This window comes from Ooceraea biroi, chromosome 3 (assembly GCF_003672135.1).
Source record: "Ooceraea biroi isolate clonal line C1 chromosome 3, Obir_v5.4, whole genome shotgun sequence".
Lineage (NCBI taxonomy): Eukaryota > Metazoa > Arthropoda > Insecta > Hymenoptera > Formicidae > Ooceraea > Ooceraea biroi.
Genome location: NC_039508.1, coordinates 8,024,352 through 8,044,689, shown reverse-complemented (window position 1 = coordinate 8,044,689; position 20,338 = coordinate 8,024,352). Strand labels below are relative to the sequence as shown.

At 44.4% G+C, this 20,338-nt stretch overlaps 3 protein-coding genes across 3 annotated transcripts; 2 read left to right on the top strand and 1 right to left on the bottom strand.

Annotated features, from left to right (window-relative positions):
- The first annotated feature begins 1,436 nt into the window (after window positions 1-1,436).
- Window positions 1,437-3,971, top strand: LOC113561716. Its single transcript, XM_026968625.1, has 2 exons — window positions 1,437-2,395; window positions 2,477-3,971. Exons 1-2 carry the CDS (start codon window positions 1,437-1,439, stop codon window positions 3,969-3,971), a joined length of 2,454 nt encoding a protein of 817 aa, XP_026824426.1.
- Window positions 3,972-12,203: 8,232 nt separating this feature from the next.
- LOC113561712 lies at window positions 12,204-14,738 on the top strand. The gene is made up of 2 exons (XM_026968616.1): window positions 12,204-13,162; window positions 13,244-14,738. The coding sequence occupies exons 1-2, from the start codon at window positions 12,204-12,206 to the stop codon at window positions 14,736-14,738; spliced, it is 2,454 nt and encodes an 817-aa protein (XP_026824417.1).
- A 2,184-nt stretch (window positions 14,739-16,922) lies between these two features.
- On the bottom strand, window positions 16,923-19,457 carry LOC113561710. Its single transcript, XM_026968610.1, has 2 exons — window positions 18,499-19,457; window positions 16,923-18,417 (listed from the first exon to the last, which is right to left on the bottom strand). The coding sequence occupies exons 1-2, from the start codon at window positions 19,455-19,457 to the stop codon at window positions 16,923-16,925; spliced, it is 2,454 nt and encodes an 817-aa protein (XP_026824411.1).
- Window positions 19,458-20,338: the final 881 nt, after the last annotated feature.

The following is a 20,338-nucleotide window of genomic DNA, read 5'->3' as shown; positions in this document are numbered from 1 at the left end:
TTCCTCTTGCTGATGTGTCTATCCACAAGTCTATTTTATGTCGATTACAGTTTGTTAAGGTCTTTTTCTATCAGTAAGTAGGTTTATGAGAATATATTTTCATTATTTTATCTTTGCTTTTTATTTCATTCGTATATTGTTAATTTTAGAAAAAGACTTTTTATTGATACACTCGATAAGGATCAGATTACCGGTCGAAACGTTGTGTCTTGTTAACTTGATTATTAATAAATTAACCAGTGTGTGTTGATCAAAGGAGAAGTTTATTGTTTAATTCTCCTGGCGGAACAAACTTAAGTATTCTTATTAATCGAGTAGACAAGCTATACTCTAGATGCTCAATAAAAGTGGATGACAATGTAATTATTAATTTAATCACTTCAAATTCGAGAATTTTCATTTAAGAAATCACGTAGAAGTTAAATATTGCATATAGAAATGTATTTAATCATTTAAAAAAGTTTAGTTGTTTGAAGCTCATTTAGATTACCGCATACTATTACAGAGAATTGGACGGCGTCTCTGTACCCAATTCATTGCCCGACCAATTGAATAAGGACTCATTTTTCGACCGATTAGTAGCAGCCAATGCATTGTGTACAACATCCAAGCAAAATGGAAATGGAAGTAATCGAAAGTAATGGAATAAACCTGCTCAATCAGTAGTAAAAGCTGGTTTAAATCCTGAAAGGATGATGCTGTTTATATGGTGGGATGGCAAAGGCGTGATCTTTTACCAGCTGCTCCCTGTTAATCATAAGTAGATAATATAAGCGGGTTCTGGGACCGTTACTGGAAATTCACACCATATCAGTTTCCGAGAATTGGATGGGGGGGGGGGAGCTCTGGGCCTGAGGGTATGACGTCACGCGGGTCCTCCAACGGGGGGTAACCCGATACATATGCGGCTACCGTCAAAGACACGTTTACGTAAACACATGGCTAGGAACCGCGGTATTGTTTTATAGATAATATATATATTTATGAGATTAAAATTCTTCGAGCGCCGAACGTCGGCTGCCGCCAAAGAGCGACATACAGATCAGTGCGTGGAAATTTGCACAGAAATTTGATTACAATACTAGTTGCGCGAGTCACCGCAGGGCGGCGCATGCAGAGAGGCGTTTCTCGCATGTAAGATCGCATAATTATGATATATAAGGAGTAGCGACAATAACCTCGGTATCACGCTCTCGAGCTGGAAGCCAAAGGGCCGAATGCAAATATCTAGTGCGATACGTTCAGTATCAGTGAAATAAAGAAGACATGGAACGATCGATGCAAACCGAACGCGATCTGTTGGAGCAAACCAACAGGATCGCTACCTTGGACAAATAGTTTGAGTGGATACAACGGGGTGTGACGAGTGCATCGAGCAATTGGAAGGACAAAGTCGTGCTAAGCGTCCACGACTATCCATTGGAAATAGGCAATCCATGGTGGCTCAAACCGCGCAGCTCGAGGGACTGAGAAAACAATTGGAAAGACGTTTCATACATTTCGGTGGTGATAATGACGTGAGTGCTAAACAGCCCTCCAGCGCGAATCTCTCGTGGCGAGAGATTGAGACTGTGTTCGAAAGCCGCATTTCAACCGGCGTGGTGATCAACGCGGATTACGTCGACCTGCGGCGATTTTTAGAGGACGCTCGCGATGTAGTGCTAGAGCATGTGCGAAACGCTATCGAAAAACACAATAGTGTCAAAGTGAATACAGTGTTCAACGGCGAGTTCGTGGCGGGTGAAAAGACCGCCAATAAAAGTATAAACACGCGCAACCGAGAACTCTTTCCTACAATAGATCTACAAGAGTGGTACGCGCAATACGTGATCAAGCCCACCTTGACGTCTCTCAAGGAGTTTCAGGACCGCGATAGCGGGTGGGCGTTGCCGCGTATACTGAACCTAACGGTCAACGTTAACAAACACAATCCATTGCATGCAGGATGTCATGTAAAATTACCGCAGGAGATAATTTCGAAGAAAGCGGCGATCAATGTGCGATCGAAAAGCAATGCATGCTTCGCATGGTCGGTGGTAGCAGCTCTGTATCCAGCTGATAGCAAGAGTAACGTGGCTAGAGAATCATCGTATCCACACTACAACACGGTGCTGAATCTCTGCAATATCGAGTTTCCCGTAACACTAAAGGACATTACAAAGTTCGAACACCTCAACGATGTATCCGTCAATGTATACGGTATCGGGGAGCATGAGCAGAAGACGCTAAACGTTCTGCCCCTGCGACTCACCGATCAAAAGAGGGATAGACACGTCAACCTATTGTACGTGCAGGGCAAGAACAACGTGGGACATTACGTGTGTATAAAGAATCTGTCCCGCTTAGTGAGCTCGCAACTGAGCAGCAACAAACGACAAAAATACATTTGTGATAGGTAAGTAGTTTTAGTACACCTGTATACAATAAATAACATACTCGGTAGAAATTAACGGGTTCGTTCTTTGTATGCTTTTAGATGTTTACATTATTTCTCCTCAAACGAGAGATTGGAGGCCCACTCTATAGACTGCCAAAGGATGAACGACTGCGCCATCGTTCTTCCAAACGATGATGACAAGTGGCTGCAGTTCGAAAATTACAACAGGAAGGAACGGATGCCGTTCGTCGTTTACGCCGACCTGGAGTGTGTCCTGCAGAAGACGGATGACCCGAAGCTGTACCAGCGGCATCAAGTATGCAGCATCGGGTACTACGTGCGGTGCTCCTACGACGAAACGTTGTCCGTTTACCGATCCCGTCGCGATACCGACTGCATAGGATGGTTCGCCGAACAATTGCAAGAGTTGACGCATTGCGTTAAAGCAATACTATCGCGTAATATCCCCATGATAGAGTTAACGCGAGACGAGCGGGTAAAATTCGATAGCGCAACGCACTGTCATATCTGCGAGAAACCGTTCACGCCAGACGACACGCAGGTTCGCGATCATTGCCATCTCACCGGTCGGTACAGAGGTCTCGCGCATTCTAATTGTAACTTCAATTATCAAGATACATATACGATTCCAATAGTCTTTCATAATTTATCAGGCTACGACGCACATTTTATAATTCAAGAAATAGCTACCGCGTTCGAGGGCCATGTCAACTTGTTGCCCATAATGAAAGAAAAATACATCTCGTTCACGAAACATGTTAATGAGTCAGACGACAAAAAATGGCGAAACCATGTGCAATTGCGGTTCATCGATTCATATAAATTCCTGAGCAGTAGCCTGGATAAGTTATCGTCATATTTAAATAAGGATAAACTTAAAATCGTACAATCGGAATTTGCTTACTTATCAAATGAAGACTTTGAGTTATTGACAAGAAAGGGCGTGTTCCCGTACGAGTACGTGGACTGCGTCGAAAAATTAGCGGATACTTGTTTACCACCGCGCGAATCTTTCTATAGTTCGCTGACCGGCGAGACGGTATCTGAGAGCGATTACGCGCACGCCGAGAACGCTTGGCAGCGGTTCGCCATTCGAACGCTCAGCGAGTACAGCGATTTATATTTAAAAACGGATGTCTTGTTGTTGGCCGACGTTTTCGAGAATTTTCGCGATAGTTGCATAAAAAGTTACGGTCTTGATCCCGCGTATTATTACACTTTGCCCGGTTTTACATGGGACGCGATGCTTAAACATACGCGCGTAAATTTCGAACTTCTTACCGATATTGATATGGTCATGTTCATAGAACGCGGTATTCGCGGCGGCCTGAGCCAGTGTTCTCACAGGTACGCACAGGCCAACAACAAGTACATGCAGTCGTACGACCCATCGAAACCCTCGTCGTATCTCATGTATTTTGATGTTAATAATTTATACGGTTGGGCAATGTGTCAGCCACTGCCTTATGCCGATTTTCGATGGGTCGATGACACTTCCAATTTCGACGTGAACGCTATCGCTCCCAATTCACCAAAAGGATACGTACTCGAGGTCGATCTCGAGTATCCATGACATCTGCATGACGCGCACACCGACCTACCGTTCTGTCCAATGCGAGATAAGCCGCCGGGCAATCGACAGGATAAGTTGCTCGCAACTTTATGCGACAAGAAGCGGTACGTCATCCATTACCGCAACTTGCAACAATGCACGCGTCACGGTCTTCACGTCACAAAAATTCATCGCGTCTTAGAATTTTCTCAGTCTCCATGGCTCCGCGATTATATTGAGTTGAATACGCGATTTAGGGCAGCAGCTAAAAACGATTTTGAAAAAATTTATATAAACTGATGAATAACGCGGTATTCGGAAAAACTATGGAGAACGTGCGCAATCACGTTGATGTAAAGCTTGTAACGAAATGGAACGGAAGGTACGGTGCGGAGGCAATGATCGCTAAACCGAATTTTCACAGTCGCAGCGTCTTTTCGGAAAACCTAGTCGCGATCGAAATGCGTAAGCTCGAGGTGAAGGTCAACAAACCGATTTATGTGGGTATGTGCATCCTCGACATATCCAAGGTCTGTTTGTACGAGTTTCACCACGAGTACATGGTACCTCTTTATCGTGATAAATGCAAGGCCTTGTACACGAATACCGATAGTTTAATTTACCATATCGAGTGCGAGGACGTGTACGATCAAATAAAACGCGATATTCCGAGATTCGATACAAGCGATTACGCGTCCGACAACATTTATAGTATTCCGCTCATGAACAAGAAAGTACCAGGTTTAATGAAAGACAAGAACAACGGCGCGATAATGACCGAATTCGTCGGACTTAGAGCAAAAATGTATGTTTTGAAGGTAGACGGTAAAAAAGATACGAAGAAGGCGAAAGGTGTTAAGACCAATGTAGTCGCACGAACAATAACGTTCGACGATTACATGCAATGTTTGAAAGACCGCATAGAAATGACTCGAGATCAATCCCGTATAGCTTCAAAGCTGCATAGCGTATACACCATCCGCGAGAAGAAAATCGTGTATCGAACGTGTATCAAACAGCTAACGGACGGATACCGAACAGCAAAACGTGCGTTCTCGTTCGGTACACGTTCTTATCGAACGTGTATCGAACGTGTATCGAACGTGTGTCGAACGGGTCAAGAACGTGTATCAAACGGCTAACGAACGGGTCAAGAACGTGTACCGAACGAGAACGCACGTTTTGCTGTTCGGTATCCGTCCGTTAGCTGTTTGATACACGTTCGATACACGATTTTCTTCTCGCGGATGGTGTATACGCTATGCAGCTTTGAAGCTATACGGGATTGATCTCGAGTCATTTCTATGCGGTCTTTCAAACATTGCATGTAATCGTCGAACGTTATTGTTCGTGCGACTACATTGGTCTTAACACCTTTCGCCTTCTTCGTATCTTTTTTACCGTCTACCTTCAAAACATACATTTTTGCTCTAAGTCCGACGAATTCGGTCATTATCGCGCCGTTGTTCTTGTCTTTCATTAAACCTGGTACTTTCTTGTTCATGAGCGGAATACTATAAATGTTGTCGGACGCGTAATCGCTTGTATCGAATCTCGGAATATCGCGTTTTATTTGATCGTACACGTCCTCGCACTCGATATGGTAAATTAAACTATCGGTATTCGTGTACAAGGCCTTGCATTTATCACGATAAAGAGGTACCATGTACTCGTGGTGAAACTCGTACAAACAGACCTTGGATATGTCGAGGATGCACATACCCACATAAATCGGTTTGTTGACCTTCACCTCGAGCTTACGCATTTCGATCGCGACTAGGTTTTCCGAAAAGACGCTGCGACTGTGAAAATTCGGTTTAGCGATCATTGCCTCCGCACCGTACCTTCCGTTCCATTTCGTTACAAGCTTTACATCAACGTGATTGCGCACGTTCTCCATAGTTTTTCCGAATACCGCGTTATTCATCAGTTTATATAAATTTTTTCAAAATCGTTTTTAGCTGCTGCCCTAAATCGCGTATTCAACTCAATATAATCGCGGAGCCATGGAGACTGAGAAAATTCTAAGACGCGATGAATTTTTGTGACGTGAAGACCGTGACGCGTGCATTGTTGCAAGTTGCGGTAATGGATGACGTACCGCTTCTTGTCGCATAAAGTTGCGAGCAACTTATCCTGTCGATTGCCCGGCGGCTTATCTCGCATTGGACAGAACGGTAGGTCGGTGTGCGCGTCATGCAGATGTCATGGATACTCGAGATCGACCTCGAGTACGTATCCTTTTGGTGAATTGGGAGCGATAGCGTTCACGTCGAAATTGGAAGTGTCATCGACCCATCGAAAATCGGCATAAGGCAGTGGCTGACACATTGCCCAACCGTATAAATTATTAACATCAAAATACATGAGATACGACGAGGGTTTCGATGGGTCGTACGACTGCATGTACTTGTTGTTGGCCTGTGCGTACCTGTGAGAACACTGGCTCAGGCCGCCGCGAATACCGCGTTCTATGAACATGACCATATCAATATCGGTAAGAAGTTCGAAATTTACGCGCGTATGTTTAAGCATCGCGTCCCATGTAAAACCGGGCAAAGTGTAATAATACGCGGGATCAAGACCGTAACTTTTTATGCAACTATCGCGAAAATTCTCGAAAACGTCGGCCAACAACAAGACATCCGTTTTTAAATATAAATCGCTGTACTCGCTGAGCGTTCGAATGGCGAACCGCTGCCAAGCGTTCTCGGCGTGCGCGTAATCGCTCTCAGATACCGTCTCGCCGGTCAGCGAACTATAGAAAGATTCGCGCGGTGGTAAACAAGTATCCGCTAATTTTTCGACGCAGTCCACGTACTCGTACGGGAACACGCCCTTTCTTGTCAATAACTCAAAGTCTTCATTTGATAAGTAAGCAAATTCCGATTGTACGATTTTAAGTTTATCCTTATTTAAATATGACGATAACTTATCCAGGCTACTGCTCAGGAATTTATATGAATCGATGAACCGCAATTGCACATGGTTTCGCCATTTTTTGTCGTCTGACTCATTAACATGTTTCGTGAACGAGATGTATTTTTCTTTCATTATGGGCAACAAGTTGACATGGCCTCGAACGCGGTAGCTATTTCTTGAATTATAAAATGTGCGTCGTAGCCTGATAAATTATGAAAGACTATTGGAATCGTATATGTATCTTGATAATTGAAGTTACAATTAGAATGCGCGAGACCTCTGTACCGACCGGTGAGATGGCAATGATCGCGAACCTGCGTGTCGTCTGGCGTGAACGGTTTCTCGCAGATATGACAGTGCGTTGCGCTATCGAATTTTACCCGCTCGTCTCGCGTTAACTCTATCATGGGGATATTACGCGATAGTATTGCTTTAACGCAATGCGTCAACTCTTGCAATTGTTCGGCGAACCATCCTATGCAGTCGGTATCGCGACGGGATCGGTAAACGGACAACGTTTCGTCGTAGGAGCACCGCACGTAGTACCCGATGCTGCATACTTGATGCCGCTGGTACAGCTTCGGGTCATCCGTCTTCTGCAGGACACACTCCAGGTCGGCGTAAACGACGAACGGCATCCGTTCCTTCCTGTTGTAATTTTCGAACTGCAGCCACTTGTCATCATCGTTTGGAAGAACGATGGCGCAGTCGTTCATCCTTTGGCAGTCTATAGAGTGGGCCTCCAATCTCTCGTTTGAGGAGAAATAATGTAAACATCTAAAAGCATACAAAGAACGAACCCGTTAATTTCTACCGAGTATGTTATTTATTGTATACAGGTGTACTAAAACTACTTACCTATCACAAATGTATTTTTGTCGTTTGTTGCTGCTCAGTTGCGAGCTCACTAAGCGGGACAGATTCTTTATACACACGTAATGTCCCACGTTGTTCTTGCCCTGCACGTACAATAGGTTGACGTGTCTATCCCTCTTTTGATCGGTGAGTCGCAGGGGCAGAACGTTTAGCGTCTTCTGCTCATGCTCCCCGATACCGTATACATTGACGGATACATCGTTGAGGTGTTCGAACTTTGTAATGTCCTTTAGTGTTACGGGAAACTCGATATTGCAGAGATTCAGCACCGTGTTGTAGTGTGGATACGATGATTCTCTAGCCACGTTACTCTTGCTATCAGCTGGATACAGAGCTGCTACCACCGACCATGCGAAGCATGCATTGCTTTTCGATCGCACATTGATCGCCGCTTTCTTCGAAATTATCTCCTGCGGTAATTTTACATGACATCCTGCATGCAATGGATTGTGTTTGTTAACGTTGACCGTTAGGTTCAGTATACGCGGCAACGCCCACCCGCTATCGCGGTCCTGAAACTCCTTGAGAGACGTCAAGGTGGGCTTGATCACGTATTGCGCGTACCACTCTTGTAGATCTATTGTAGGAAAGAGTTCTCGGTTGCGCGTGTTTATACTTTTATTGGCGGTCTTTTCACCCGCCACGAACTCGCCGTTGAACACTGTATTCACTTTGACACTATTGTGTTTTTCGATAGCGTTTCGCACATGCTCTAGCACTACATCGCGAGCGTCCTCTAAAAATCGCCGCGGGTCGACGTAATCCGCGTTGATCACCACGCCGGTTGAAATGCGGCTTTCGAACACAGTCTCAATCTCTCGCCACGAGAGATTCGCGCTGGAGGGCTGTTTAGCACTCCGTCATTATCACCACCGAAATGTATGAAACGTCTTTCCAATTGTTTTCTCAGTCCTCGAGCTGCGCGGTTTGAGCCACCATGGATTGCCTATTTCCAATGGATAGTCGTGGACGCTTAGCACGACTTTGTCCTTCCAATTGCTCGATGCACTCGTCACACCCCGTTGTATCCACTCAAACTATTTGTCCAAGGTAGCGATCCTGTTGGTTTGCTCCAACAGATCGCGTTCGGTTTGCATCGATCGTTCCATGTCTTCTTTATTTCACTGATACTGAACGTATCGCACTAGATATTTGCATTCGGCCCTTTGGCTTCCAGCTCGAGAGCGTGATACCGAGGTTATTGTCGCTACTCCTTATATATCATAATTATGCGATCTTACATGCGAGAAACGCCTCTCTGCATGCGCCGCCCTGCGGTGACTCGCGCAACTAGTATTGTAATCAAATTTCTGTGCAAATTTCCACGCACTGATCTGTATGTCGCTCTTTGGCGGCAGCCGACGTTCGGCGCTCGAAGAATTTTAATCTCATAAATATATATATTATCTATAAAACAATACCGCGGTTCCTAGCCATGTGTTTACGTAAACGTGTCTTTGACGGTAGCCGCATATGTATCGGGTTACCCCCTGTTGGAGGACCCGCGTGACGTCATACCCTCAGGCCCAGAGCTCCCCCCCCCCCCATCCAATTCTCGGAAACTGATATGGTGTGAATTTCCAGTAACGGTCCCAGAACCCGCTTATATTATCTACTATCAAATAATCAATTCTGACAAGTATTGTGAATTGGACAAACAATTAGACAAATCAAAGGCCGTATCCAAGAAAAGTAATCTGTTTGGTAAGGCATCATCTGTCATCAAGACAACGCCAGATCTCAAACTTCGGAACAGACTGTGTGCAAGCTCAAGAAGCTAAATTGGAATATTCTTTTGTACTCCCTACTATTCTGCATCGCGCACATCGCGAACATCGCGCTATCATTTATTTCTGTTACAGAACAATTTGAATGGGAAGAAGTTTGCATCTTTCAAAAACCACGTTTCTGCTTTTTTTGATGATAAACCTACCACCTTTTACGATACAAGTATACAATCATGGTTATGGCTACGATTACAACTATCAGAACGTTGGCGAAGAATCATGAATAATGATAGTGATTACTTGATTGATAAATAATTTGTTTCTACTAAATGCAATATATTAGATGCTTACAAAAGTTAATAAAATCATAACGAAGTGAAGATCAATGAATTCGAAACATTACTCAATAAAAATTTGTCCGAAACGTTAAAAACTTTTGCAGGACAGCTTGAAATCAATGAATCAAGTATCTCGCCATTTGAAAGTAATGGAAAAGATATAGAAGGAAGGAAGATGGCTTTGTTACGTCCAGCAGACTCTCCGGTTCCTTTTTTTGGAATAACTCTGCATATTATAAAAAATATTGCGTATTATATATTGCGTATTAAAAAATCCTTTTACGACCTGGCTAAGATTCCTTGACAGACGCAAAAACAGTCTGGTTTTTATTTTTCTTCACGTTACTGGCCAGGAAGTGCCGTATGGCAGCAAAGTGATCCTACCCGAATGTTTACGAAGGACAATGAAATGATAGAAGATCGGACCATATTGATAAAATAACTAAAAACATCTTGGAAAGTTCAAGGAATCATAAGCCAAAGTCTAGTTTCGATAACAGACGGCATAAGGAAAGATTTACGACCGACGACATACGCTGCATAGAAATAGAAGGTCGCGACTAACATTTGAAATCTAGGGCTCACATAAATATCGATTGTGAGAGATATAATCTTAAGGGTAACGTGTTTGTCCACCACTTGCCTTTCTGGTTTTGATATATTCTCACAATCGGATATTTAGTGAGCCCTAAGATTTCAAATGTTAGTCGCGACCTTCTATTTCTATGCAGCGTATGTCGTCGGTCGTAAAATCTTATCCTTATGCCGTCTGTTATCGAAACTAGACTTTGGCTTATGATTCCTTGAACTTTCCAAGATGTTTTAGTTATTATTATCAATATGGTCCGATCTTCTATCATTTCATTGTCCTTCGTAAACATTCGGGGTAGGATCACTTTGCTGCCATACGGCACTTCCTGGCAGTAACGTGAAGAAAAATAAAAACCAGACTGTTTTTGCGTCTGTCAAGGAATCTAGCCAGGTCGTAAAAGGGATTTTTTAATACGCAATATATAATACGCAATATTTTTTATAATATGCAGAGTTATTCCAAAAAAAGGAACCGGAGAGTCTGCTGGACGTAACAAAGCCATCTTCCTTCCTTCTATATCTTTTCCATTACTTTCAAATGGCGAGATACTTGATTCATTGATTTCAAGCTGTCCTGCAAAAGTTTTAACGTTTCGGACAAATTTTTATTGAGTAATGTTTCGAATTCATTGATCTTCACTTCGTTATGATTTTATTAACTTTGTAAGCATCTAATATATTGCATTTAGTAGAAACAAATTATTTATCATCAAGTAATCACTATCATTATTCATGATTCTTCGCCAACGTTCTGATAGTTGTAATCGTAGCCATAACCATGATTGTATACTTGTATCGTAAAAGGTGGTAGGTTTATCATCAAAAAAAGCAGAAACGTGGTTTTTGAAAGATGCAAACTTCTTCCCATTCAAATTGTTCTGTAACAGAAATAAATGATAGCGCGATGTCGCGATGTGCGCGATGCAGAATAGTAGGGAGTACAAAAGAATATTCCAATTTAGCTTCTTGAGCTTACACACAGTCTGTTCCGAAGTTTGAGATCTGGCGTTGTCTTGATGACAGATGATGCCTTACCAAACAGATTACTTTTCTTGGATACGGCCTTTGATTTGTCTAATTGTTTGTCCAATTCACAATACTTGTCAGAATTGATTATTTGATAGTAGATAATATAAGCGGGTTCTGGGACCGTTACTGGAAATTCACACCATATCATTTCCGAGAATTGGATGGGGGGGGGGGGAGAGCTCTGGGCCTGAGGGTATGACGTCACGCGGGTCCTCCAACGGGGGTAACCCGATACATATGCGGCTACCGTCAAAGACACGTTTACGTAAACACATGGCTAGGAACCGCGGTATTGTTTTATAGATAATATATATATTTATGAGATTAAAATTCTTCGAGCGCCGAACGTCGGCTGCCGCCAAAGAGCGACATACAGATCAGTGCGTGGAAATTTGCACAGAAATTTGATTACAATACTAGTTGCGCGAGTCACCGCAGGGCGGCGCATGCAGAGAGGCGTTTCTCGCATGTAAGATCGCATAATTATGATATATAAGGAGTAGCGACAATAACCTCGGTATCACGCTCTCGAGCTGGAAGCCAAAGGGCCGAATGCAAATATCTAGTGCGATACGTTCAGTATCAGTGAAATAAAGAAGACATGGAACGATCGATGCAAACCGAACGCGATCTGTTGGAGCAAACCAACAGGATCGCTACTTGGACAAATAGTTTGAGTGGATACAACGGGGTGTGACGAGTGCATCGAGCAATTGGAAGGACAAAGTCGTGCTAAGCGTCCACGACTATCCATTGGAAATAGGCAATCCATGGTGGCTCAAACCGCGCAGCTCGAGGGACTGAGAAAACAATTGGAAAGACGTTTCATACATTTCGGTGGTGATAATGACGCGAGTGCTAAACAGCCCTCCAGCGCGAATCTCTCGTGGCGAGAGATTGAGACTGTGTTCGAAAGCCGCATTTCAACCGGCGTGGTGATCAACGCGGATTACGTCGACCCGCGGCGATTTTTAGAGGACGCTCGCGATGTAGTGCTAGAGCATGTGCGAAACGCTATCGAAAAACACAATAGTGTCAAAGTGAATACAGTGTTCAACGGCGAGTTCGTGGCGGGTGAAAAGACCGCCAATAAAAGTATAAACACGCGCAACCGAGAACTCTTTCCTACAACAGATCTACAAGAGTGGTACGCGCAATACGTGATCAAGCCCACCTTGACGTCTCTCAAGGAGTTTCAGGACCGCGATAGCGGGTGGGCGTTGCCGCGTATACTGAACCTAACGGTCAACGTTAACAAACACAATCCATTGCATGCAGGATGTCATGTAAAATTACCGCAGGAGATAATTTCGAAGAAAGCGGCGATCAATGTGCGATCGAAAAGCAATGCATGCTTCGCATGGTCGGTGGTAGCAGCTCTGTATCCAGCTGATAGCAAGAGTAACGTGGCTAGAGAATCATCGTATCCACACTACAACACGGTGCTGAATCTCTGCAATATCGAGTTTCCCGTAACACTAAAGGACATTACAAAGTTCGAACACCTCAACGATGTATCCGTCAATGTATACGGTATCGGGGAGCATGAGCAGAAGACGCTAAACGTTCTGCCCCTGCGACTCACCGATCAAAAGAGGGATAGACACGTCAACCTATTGTACGTGCAGGGCAAGAACAACGTGGGACATTACGTGTGTATAAAGAATCTGTCCCGCTTAGTGAGCTCGCAACTGAGCAGCAACAAACGACAAAAATACATTTGTGATAGGTAAGTAGTTTTAGTACACCTGTATACAATAAATAACATACTCGGTAGAAATTAACGGGTTCGTTCTTTGTATGCTTTTAGATGTTTACATTATTTCTCCTCAAACGAGAGATTGGAGGCCCACTCTATAGACTGCCAAAGGATGAACGACTGCGCCATCGTTCTTCCAAACGATGATGACAAGTGGCTGCAGTTCGAAAATTACAACAGGAAGGAACGGATGCCGTTCGTCGTTTACGCCGACCTGGAGTGTGTCCTGCAGAAGACGGATGACCCGAAGCTGTACCAGCGGCATCAAGTATGCAGCATCGGGTACTACGTGCGGTGCTCCTACGACGAAACGTTGTCCGTTTACCGATCCCGTCGCGATACCGACTGCATAGGATGGTTCGCCGAACAATTGCAAGAGTTGACGCATTGCGTTAAAGCAATACTATCGCGTAATATCCCCATGATAGAGTTAACGCGAGACGAGCGGGTAAAATTCGATAGCGCAACGCACTGTCATATCTGCGAGAAACCGTTCACGCCAGACGACACGCAGGTTCGCGATCATTGCCATCTCACCGGTCGGTACAGAGGTCTCGCGCATTCTAATTGTAACTTCAATTATCAAGATACATATACGATTCCAATAGTCTTTCATAATTTATCAGGCTACGACGCACATTTTATAATTCAAGAAATAGCTACCGCGTTCGAGGGCCATGTCAACTTGTTGCCCATAATGAAAGAAAAATACATCTCGTTCACGAAACATGTTAATGAGTCAGACGACAAAAAATGGCGAAACCATGTGCAATTGCGGTTCATCGATTCATATAAATTCCTGAGCAGTAGCCTGGATAAGTTATCGTCATATTTAAATAAGGATAAACTTAAAATCGTACAATCGGAATTTGCTTACTTATCAAATGAAGACTTTGAGTTATTGACAAGAAAGGGCGTGTTCCCGTACGAGTACGTGGACTGCGTCGAAAAATTAGCGGATACTTGTTTACCACCGCGCGAATCTTTCTATAGTTCGCTGACCGGCGAGACGGTATCTGAGAGCGATTACGCGCACGCCGAGAACGCTTGGCAGCGGTTCGCCATTCGAACGCTCAGCGAGTACAGCGATTTATATTTAAAAACGGATGTCTTGTTGTTGGCCGACGTTTTCGAGAATTTTCGCGATAGTTGCATAAAAAGTTACGGTCTTGATCCCGCGTATTATTACACTTTGCCCGGTTTTACATGGGACGCGATGCTTAAACATACGCGCGTAAATTTCGAACTTCTTACCGATATTGATATGGTCATGTTCATAGAACGCGGTATTCGCGGCGGCCTGAGCCAGTGTTCTCACAGGTACGCACAGGCCAACAACAAGTACATGCAGTCGTACGACCCATCGAAACCCTCGTCGTATCTCATGTATTTTGATGTTAATAATTTATACGGTTGGGCAATGTGTCAGCCACTGCCTTATGCCGATTTTCGATGGGTCGATGACACTTCCAATTTCGACGTGAACGCTATCGCTCCCAATTCACCAAAAGGATACGTACTCGAGGTCGATCTCGAGTATCCATGACATCTGCATGACGCGCACACCGACCTACCGTTCTGTCCAATGCGAGATAAGCCGCCGGGCAATCGACAGGATAAGTTGCTCGCAACTTTATGCGACAAGAAGCGGTACGTCATCCATTACCGCAACTTGCAACAATGCACGCGTCACGGTCTTCACGTCACAAAAATTCATCGCGTCTTAGAATTTTCTCAGTCTCCATGGCTCCGCGATTATATTGAGTTGAATACGCGATTTAGGGCAGCAGCTAAAAACGATTTTGAAAAAATTTATATAAACTGATGAATAACGCGGTATTCGGAAAAACTATGGAGAACGTGCGCAATCACGTTGATGTAAAGCTTGTAACGAAATGGAACGGAAGGTACGGTGCGGAGGCAATGATCGCTAAACCGAATTTTCACAGTCGCAGCGTCTTTTCGGAAAACCTAGTCGCGATCGAAATGCGTAAGCTCGAGGTGAAGGTCAACAAACCGATTTATGTGGGTATGTGCATCCTCGACATATCCAAGGTCTGTTTGTACGAGTTTCACCACGAGTACATGGTACCTCTTTATCGTGATAAATGCAAGGCCTTGTACACGAATACCGATAGTTTAATTTACCATATCGAGTGCGAGGACGTGTACGATCAAATAAAACGCGATATTCCGAGATTCGATACAAGCGATTACGCGTCCGACAACATTTATAGTATTCCGCTCATGAACAAGAAAGTACCAGGTTTAATGAAAGACAAGAACAACGGCGCGATAATGACCGAATTCGTCGGACTTAGAGCAAAAATGTATGTTTTGAAGGTAGACGGTAAAAAAGATACGAAGAAGGCGAAAGGTGTTAAGACCAATGTAGTCGCACGAACAATAACGTTCGACGATTACATGCAATGTTTGAAAGACCGCATAGAAATGACTCGAGATCAATCCCGTATAGCTTCAAAGCTGCATAGCGTATACACCATCCGCGAGAAGAAAATCGTGTATCGAACGTGTATCAAACAGCTAACGGACGGATACCGAACAGCAAAACGTGCGTTCTCGTTCGATACACGTTCGATAAGAACGTGTATCGAACGTGTATCGAACGTGTGTCGAACGGGTCAAGAACGTGTATCAAACGGCTAACGAACGGGTCAAGAACGTGTACCGAACGAGAACGCACGTTTTGCTGTTCGGTATCCGTCCGTTAGCTGTTTGATACACGTTCGATACACGATTTTCTTCTCGCGGATGGTGTATACGCTATGCAGCTTTGAAGCTATACGGGATTGATCTCGAGTCATTTCTATGCGGTCTTTCAAACATTGCATGTAATCGTCGAACGTTATTGTTCGTGCGACTACATTGGTCTTAACACCTTTCGCCTTCTTCGTATCTTTTTTACCGTCTACCTTCAAAACATACATTTTTGCTCTAAGTCCGACGAATTCGGTCATTATCGCGCCGTTGTTCTTGTCTTTCATTAAACCTGGTACTTTCTTGTTCATGAGCGGAATACTATAAATGTTGTCGGACGCGTAATCGCTTGTATCGAATCTCGGAATATCGCGTTTTATTTGATCGTACACGTCCTCGCACTCGATATGGTAAATTAAACTATCGGTATTCGTGTACAAGGCCTTGCATTTATCACGATAAAGAGGTACCATGTACTCGTGGTGAAACTCGTACAAACAGACCTTGGATATGTCGAGGATGCACATACCCACATAAATCGGTTTGTTGACCTTCACCTCGAGCTTACGCATTTCGATCGCGACTAGGTTTTCCGAAAAGACGCTGCGACTGTGAAAATTCGGTTTAGCGATCATTGCCTCCGCACCGTACCTTCCGTTCCATTTCGTTACAAGCTTTACATCAACGTGATTGCGCACGTTCTCCATAGTTTTTCCGAATACCGCGTTATTCATCAGTTTATATAAATTTTTTCAAAATCGTTTTTAGCTGCTGCCCTAAATCGCGTATTCAACTCAATATAATCGCGGAGCCATGGAGACTGAGAAAATTCTAAGACGCGATGAATTTTTGTGACGTGAAGACCGTGACGCGTGCATTGTTGCAAGTTGCGGTAATGGATGACGTACCGCTTCTTGTCGCATAAAGTTGCGAGCAACTTATCCTGTCGATTGCCCGGCGGCTTATCTCGCATTGGACAGAACGGTAGGTCGGTGTGCGCGTCATGCAGATGTCATGGATACTCGAGATCGACCTCGAGTACGTATCCTTTTGGTGAATTGGGAGCGATAGCGTTCACGTCGAAATTGGAAGTGTCATCGACCCATCGAAAATCGGCATAAGGCAGTGGCTGACACATTGCCCAACCGTATAAATTATTAACATCAAAATACATGAGATACGACGAGGGTTTCGATGGGTCGTACGACTGCATGTACTTGTTGTTGGCCTGTGCGTACCTGTGAGAACACTGGCTCAGGCCGCCGCGAATACCGCGTTCTATGAACATGACCATATCAATATCGGTAAGAAGTTCGAAATTTACGCGCGTATGTTTAAGCATCGCGTCCCATGTAAAACCGGGCAAAGTGTAATAATACGCGGGATCAAGACCGTAACTTTTTATGCAACTATCGCGAAAATTCTCGAAAACGTCGGCCAACAACAAGACATCCGTTTTTAAATATAAATCGCTGTACTCGCTGAGCGTTCGAATGGCGAACCGCTGCCAAGCGTTCTCGGCGTGCGCGTAATCGCTCTCAGATACCGTCTCGCCGGTCAGCGAACTATAGAAAGATTCGCGCGGTGGTAAACAAGTATCCGCTAATTTTTCGACGCAGTCCACGTACTCGTACGGGAACACGCCCTTTCTTGTCAATAACTCAAAGTCTTCATTTGATAAGTAAGCAAATTCCGATTGTACGATTTTAAGTTTATCCTTATTTAAATATGACGATAACTTATCCAGGCTACTGCTCAGGAATTTATATGAATCGATGAACCGCAATTGCACATGGTTTCGCCATTTTTTGTCGTCTGACTCATTAACATGTTTCGTGAACGAGATGTATTTTTCTTTCATTATGGGCAACAAGTTGACATGGCCCTCGAACGCGGTAGCTATTTCTTGAATTATAAAATGTGCGTCGTAGCCTGATAAATTATGAAAGACTATTGGAATCGTATATGTATCTTGATAATTGAAGTTACAATTAGAATGCGCGAGACCTCTGTACCGACCGGTGAGATGGCAATGATCGCGAACCTGCGTGTCGTCTGGCGTGAACGGTTTCTCGCAGATATGACAGTGCGTTGCGCTATCGAATTTTACCCGCTCGTCTCGCGTTAACTCTATCATGGGGATATTACGCGATAGTATTGCTTTAACGCAATGCGTCAACTCTTGCAATTGTTCGGCGAACCATCCTATGCAGTCGGTATCGCGACGGGATCGGTAAACGGACAACGTTTCGTCGTAGGAGCACCGCACGTAGTACCCGATGCTGCATACTTGATGCCGCTGGTACAGCTTCGGGTCATCCGTCTTCTGCAGGACACACTCCAGGTCGGCGTAAACGACGAACGGCATCCGTTCCTTCCTGTTGTAATTTTCGAACTGCAGCCACTTGTCATCATCGTTTGGAAGAACGATGGCGCAGTCGTTCATCCTTTGGCAGTCTATAGAGTGGGCCTCCAATCTCTCGTTTGAGGAGAAATAATGTAAACATCTAAAAGCATACAAAGAACGAACCCGTTAATTTCTACCGAGTATGTTATTTATTGTATACAGGTGTACTAAAACTACTTACCTATCACAAATGTATTTTTGTCGTTTGTTGCTGCTCAGTTGCGAGCTCACTAAGCGGGACAGATTCTTTATACACACGTAATGTCCCACGTTGTTCTTGCCCTGCACGTACAATAGGTTGACGTGTCTATCCCTCTTTTGATCGGTGAGTCGCAGGGGCAGAACGTTTAGCGTCTTCTGCTCATGCTCCCCGATACCGTATACATTGACGGATACATCGTTGAGGTGTTCGAACTTTGTAATGTCCTTTAGTGTTACGGGAAACTCGATATTGCAGAGATTCAGCACCGTGTTGTAGTGTGGATACGATGATTCTCTAGCCACGTTACTCTTGCTATCAGCTGGATACAGAGCTGCTACCACCGACCATGCGAAGCATGCATTGCTTTTCGATCGCACATTGATCGCCGCTTTCTTCGAAATTATCTCCTGCGGTAATTTTACATGACATCCTGCATGCAATGGATTGTGTTTGTTAACGTTGACCGTTAGGTTCAGTATACGCGGCAACGCCCACCCGCTATCGCGGTCCTGAAACTCCTTGAGAGACGTCAAGGTGGGCTTGATCACGTATTGCGCGTACCACTCTTGTAGATCTGTTGTAGGAAAGAGTTCTCGGTTGCGCGTGTTTATACTTTTATTGGCGGTCTTTTCACCCGCCACGAACTCGCCGTTGAACACTGTATTCACTTTGACACTATTGTGTTTTTCGATAGCGTTTCGCACATGCTCTAGCACTACATCGCGAGCGTCCTCTAAAAATCGCCGCGGGTCGACGTAATCCGCGTTGATCACCACGCCGGTTGAAATGCGGCTTTCGAACACAGTCTCAATCTCTCGCCACGAGAGATTCGCGCTGGAGGGCTGTTTAGCACTCGCGTCATTATCACCACCGAAATGTATGAAACGTCTTTCCAATTGTTTTCTCAGTCCCTCGAGCTGCGCGGTTTGAGCCACCATGGATTGCCTATTTCCAATGGATAGTCGTGGACGCTTAGCACGACTTTGTCCTTCCAATTGCTCGATGCACTCGTCACACCCCGTTGTATCCACTCAAACTATTTGTCCAAGGTAGCGATCCTGTTGGTTTGCTCCAACAGATCGCGTTCGGTTTGCATCGATCGTTCCATGTCTTCTTTATTTCACTGATACTGAACGTATCGCACTAGATATTTGCATTCGGCCCTTTGGCTTCCAGCTCGAGAGCGTGATACCGAGGTTATTGTCGCTACTCCTTATATATCATAATTATGCGATCTTACATGCGAGAAACGCCTCTCTGCATGCGCCGCCCTGCGGTGACTCGCGCAACTAGTATTGTAATCAAATTTCTGTGCAAATTTCCACGCACTGATCTGTATGTCGCTCTTTGGCGGCAGCCGACGTTCGGCGCTCGAAGAATTTTAATCTCATAAATATATATATTATCTATAAAACAATACCGCGGTTCCTAGCCATGTGTTTACGTAAACGTGTCTTTGACGGTAGCCGCATATGTATCGGGTTACCCCCGTTGGAGGACCCGCGTGACGTCATACCCTCAGGCCCAGAGCTCTCCCCCCCCCCCCATCCAATTCTCGGAAACTGATATGGTGTGAATTTCCAGTAACGGTCCCAGAACCCGCTTATATTATCTACTATCAAATAATCAATTCTGACAAGTATTGTGAATTGGACAAACAATTAGACAAATCAAAGGCCGTATCCAAGAAAAGTAATCTGTTTGGTAAGGCATCATCTGTCATCAAGACAACGCCAGATCTCAAACTTCGGAACAGACTGTGTGTAAGCTCAAGAAGCTAAATTGGAATATTCTTTTGTACTCCCTACTATTCTGCATC